We start from the raw sequence: 2,704 nt of genomic DNA, 5'->3' as shown, positions 1-2,704 counted from the left end.
TGAGTGAGGAAATTCGAGTAGTTTTGACACAGAAAGCGAAATTTGAATATAATCCACTTAGGTTCAAGATTATGCCAAAATTCCATGTTTTCCGTCCCGTTTTTGCTCATGTCTCGCAGGCAAAATGAGCAAGAACGCTCATTTGTACATCATTCTAGACAGAAATAAATTTTCTTAAGAACCATTCGAGCCACAAAATTCGTTTTGGCACCGTTGGATAGAGAATTGAATGTATGTAATACATGTGTTGTATTAGAATAAAAATGAAGAAAGCCTCAAAATAGCCCCAAAATTTCGGTTATTTTCAATCGAGTTTTTCAAAATTTGTTTGAAAAAGTGTTGCCTCAGAGGAAAGTCATATCAACATGGAATAACTAAAACGTATGAAAATCACCGGAAAACAGTGTTCAACAGGGCAGATCAAGAAGCGAAGAAACTGCATAGAAAATGGAAAACTCTAAAATAAGAACACATTAATGAACTGGACGACGCAGGAATCGTGCAAGTTGGTATGAAAACGTGAGACGCTTCAGAAGAGACTGGGAGGAGAAAAAGCTTGAGGCTAGAAGATGGGGGTGAAGGAACAACCACCAGCTGTGCCTAGAATGAAGATGTAGAGGGCAAACGGTGTGAAGATTCCTGAGTAACAAAAACCTGAATATAAAATGGAGGCAAAAAAACAGAAATCTGCTTAGAATGAAGAATGAGGGATTGTATCAAGCCCCCATCTTCTCCCAAATTTTAGACAGACTTTTCAGACAAACGATGCTCCACAAAATGAAAAATATGCGCTCTGCATTACGGATGTAAATCGAAAACAACCGAAAATAGCACCTGATTGTCCTAATCAATAAAGCCTGGTTTTTGCAATAAGATCGTGGACGCTCAGATTAATTTCCGCTCAAAAAGGCGGCGCGCCAACACCAAGCACAAATAAGCGTCCGCATGTTTTTTTCTGTTCCGATGACGTAAAACGCGGCAATTTTTTAAGTGCCAACTAGATGTAAACCAAAATAAAAATTTGTTCTTGTCAGCGAGTGGTCGAGTGGGCGTCCACCACCTTATAGATGCGCATCCAGTGGTGAGGTGTTGGCCATTCTTGGGCAACTGTTGACACGGCCATTGTTGCTGTTTACACTCGATCTAACGTGTTAAAAGCCTGCGGATTCAGTGCCAAAAAAACACCGAAATCTACCAATGCAGACTGTGTGTCGCCCACACCGACTTGTCGGATTCGATCTAGATAAATTTTCCGCAATTTATCCGTTTCAACTTCTTGATCGTTTCACTTAATAGTCTCCAACGTTTTTCCACTACAGATTTAATGGTTTGCCGGCCAAATTTCAACTGTTCTCATTCGGTTTGTCTTAAAACGTTTCAAACGCTCACACGTGTTGGAATCATTTGCGGTTTTTGCTACACTATTCATTTTTATGTCTGGAACGACATTTTTTGTGTATATTTACTTATGAGGTCGTTTATTTAAATACATATACCTTATGAATTAACGCTAAAGATTGGCCAAATCAGTGATCTTTTATATGACCCCCATTTAGGTCTTCTATACAGTTCCGATTTTTTATAAAGCGTTTTGAATGTATTGCTTATGATTAATTGTTAACTGCGTCCACTATTCAACGGCGCAAATCATCATCATCAGGCGCAATTTGCAATTGCATTTCATGCACAACACTCTTTCAATCACTGCAGGGAAAAGAATCAAGCGGCGCTAAGTCGGGGCGATGAGGAGGCCATGGGACAAGACCAGCTCGGCCAATCCAGATACCAAAGCTTTTGGGCATTTAAATGTTGTGGGGTGGATTAGATATTTAATCCTTCTTGTTTACCAACAATTTTTTTCCTGGTCACAAACAATATTGACTTTTTTCGCCGCTTGGAGGATGCGTTGTATGGTTTTCAGCCAGATGTTGCAAGAAACTCACATGTTCAAGGCGCTGGATTCTTGTTTAGTTCTGTTCTGTTCTGTTAGTAAAAACATTGATAAGAGGGCTGTTTTGCAATGTGGCGCCACCATTCGACGCTTATCTGGTAGTGAGAATAGTGGAAATAGCCTGAATGGAAATCTACCAAATTGTTATCAGTGTTTGCCGCATAATTTTAACATTTTATTTCTGTGGTTGGAGGATGGGCCACAGTGCAGAGGTGACGATAACAACGTATTTCTACGCTCCGATTGAACGGTTTTGGCTAATCTTGGTAGTTGTTTGTTTGTTGGTGCCGATAGTCTTAAAAAACCTCATTTGCCAGATAGAGAGATCGCGCCAGAATCTCGGAATATTGAGGGAAAAGTTGCCGAGGATAAAATTGATATATCGGCACTTTTGGCAAGTAATTGGCTATAAATCCTGCAACGAGCTTCCACGTTAAGTCACTAATTATAGCCTAGTTGAAAATAGAAAATCGACAAATTGTTTATGATCCTCCGCACTGACACGCCACACTCTTCCGAAAAGTTCCATTGCAAGCCATTTTGATGTCTGACCAGCTCTACTATAAATCCACACTCTGTATACATGTAGTAAATTTAACCTCTTTGCATTCAAAGAGGCGTTTAATCCTCCAAGTACCAGAATAAACATGCTAGACTTTTGTGAGCAGATTGAGGAGACTGAGAGCGGTTTATCGCCAAGAATCCATCAAAAATTCCTCTAACTCTGTGGGTAGGTTTCCTTCAAGTAGTAGG

The 2,704-nt window shown here is 40.0% G+C and overlaps 1 protein-coding gene across 1 annotated transcript in view; it reads left to right on the top strand.

The window, feature by feature from the left end:
• The first annotated feature begins 2,598 nt into the window (after nucleotides 1-2,598).
• Nucleotides 2,599-2,704, top strand: part of LOC109537561 (cAMP-dependent protein kinase catalytic subunit 3) — a 7,462-nt gene continuing 7,356 nt past the window's right edge. The window contains exon 1 of the mRNA XM_048662636.1: nucleotides 2,599-2,611. Coding sequence (XP_048518593.1) covers nucleotides 2,599-2,611 — 13 coding nt within the window. The remainder of the gene's footprint in view (nucleotides 2,612-2,704) is intronic.

The sequence above is a fragment of the Dendroctonus ponderosae genome, unplaced genomic scaffold (assembly GCF_020466585.1).
Source record: "Dendroctonus ponderosae isolate FM_Combo_2020 unplaced genomic scaffold, Dpon_F_20191213v2 Dpon_F_20191213_11, whole genome shotgun sequence".
Classification (NCBI taxonomy): Eukaryota; Metazoa; Arthropoda; class Insecta; order Coleoptera; family Curculionidae; genus Dendroctonus; species Dendroctonus ponderosae.
Note: the sequence above shows the minus strand (reverse complement) of the source record. Positions and strands in the feature narration are given on the sequence as shown.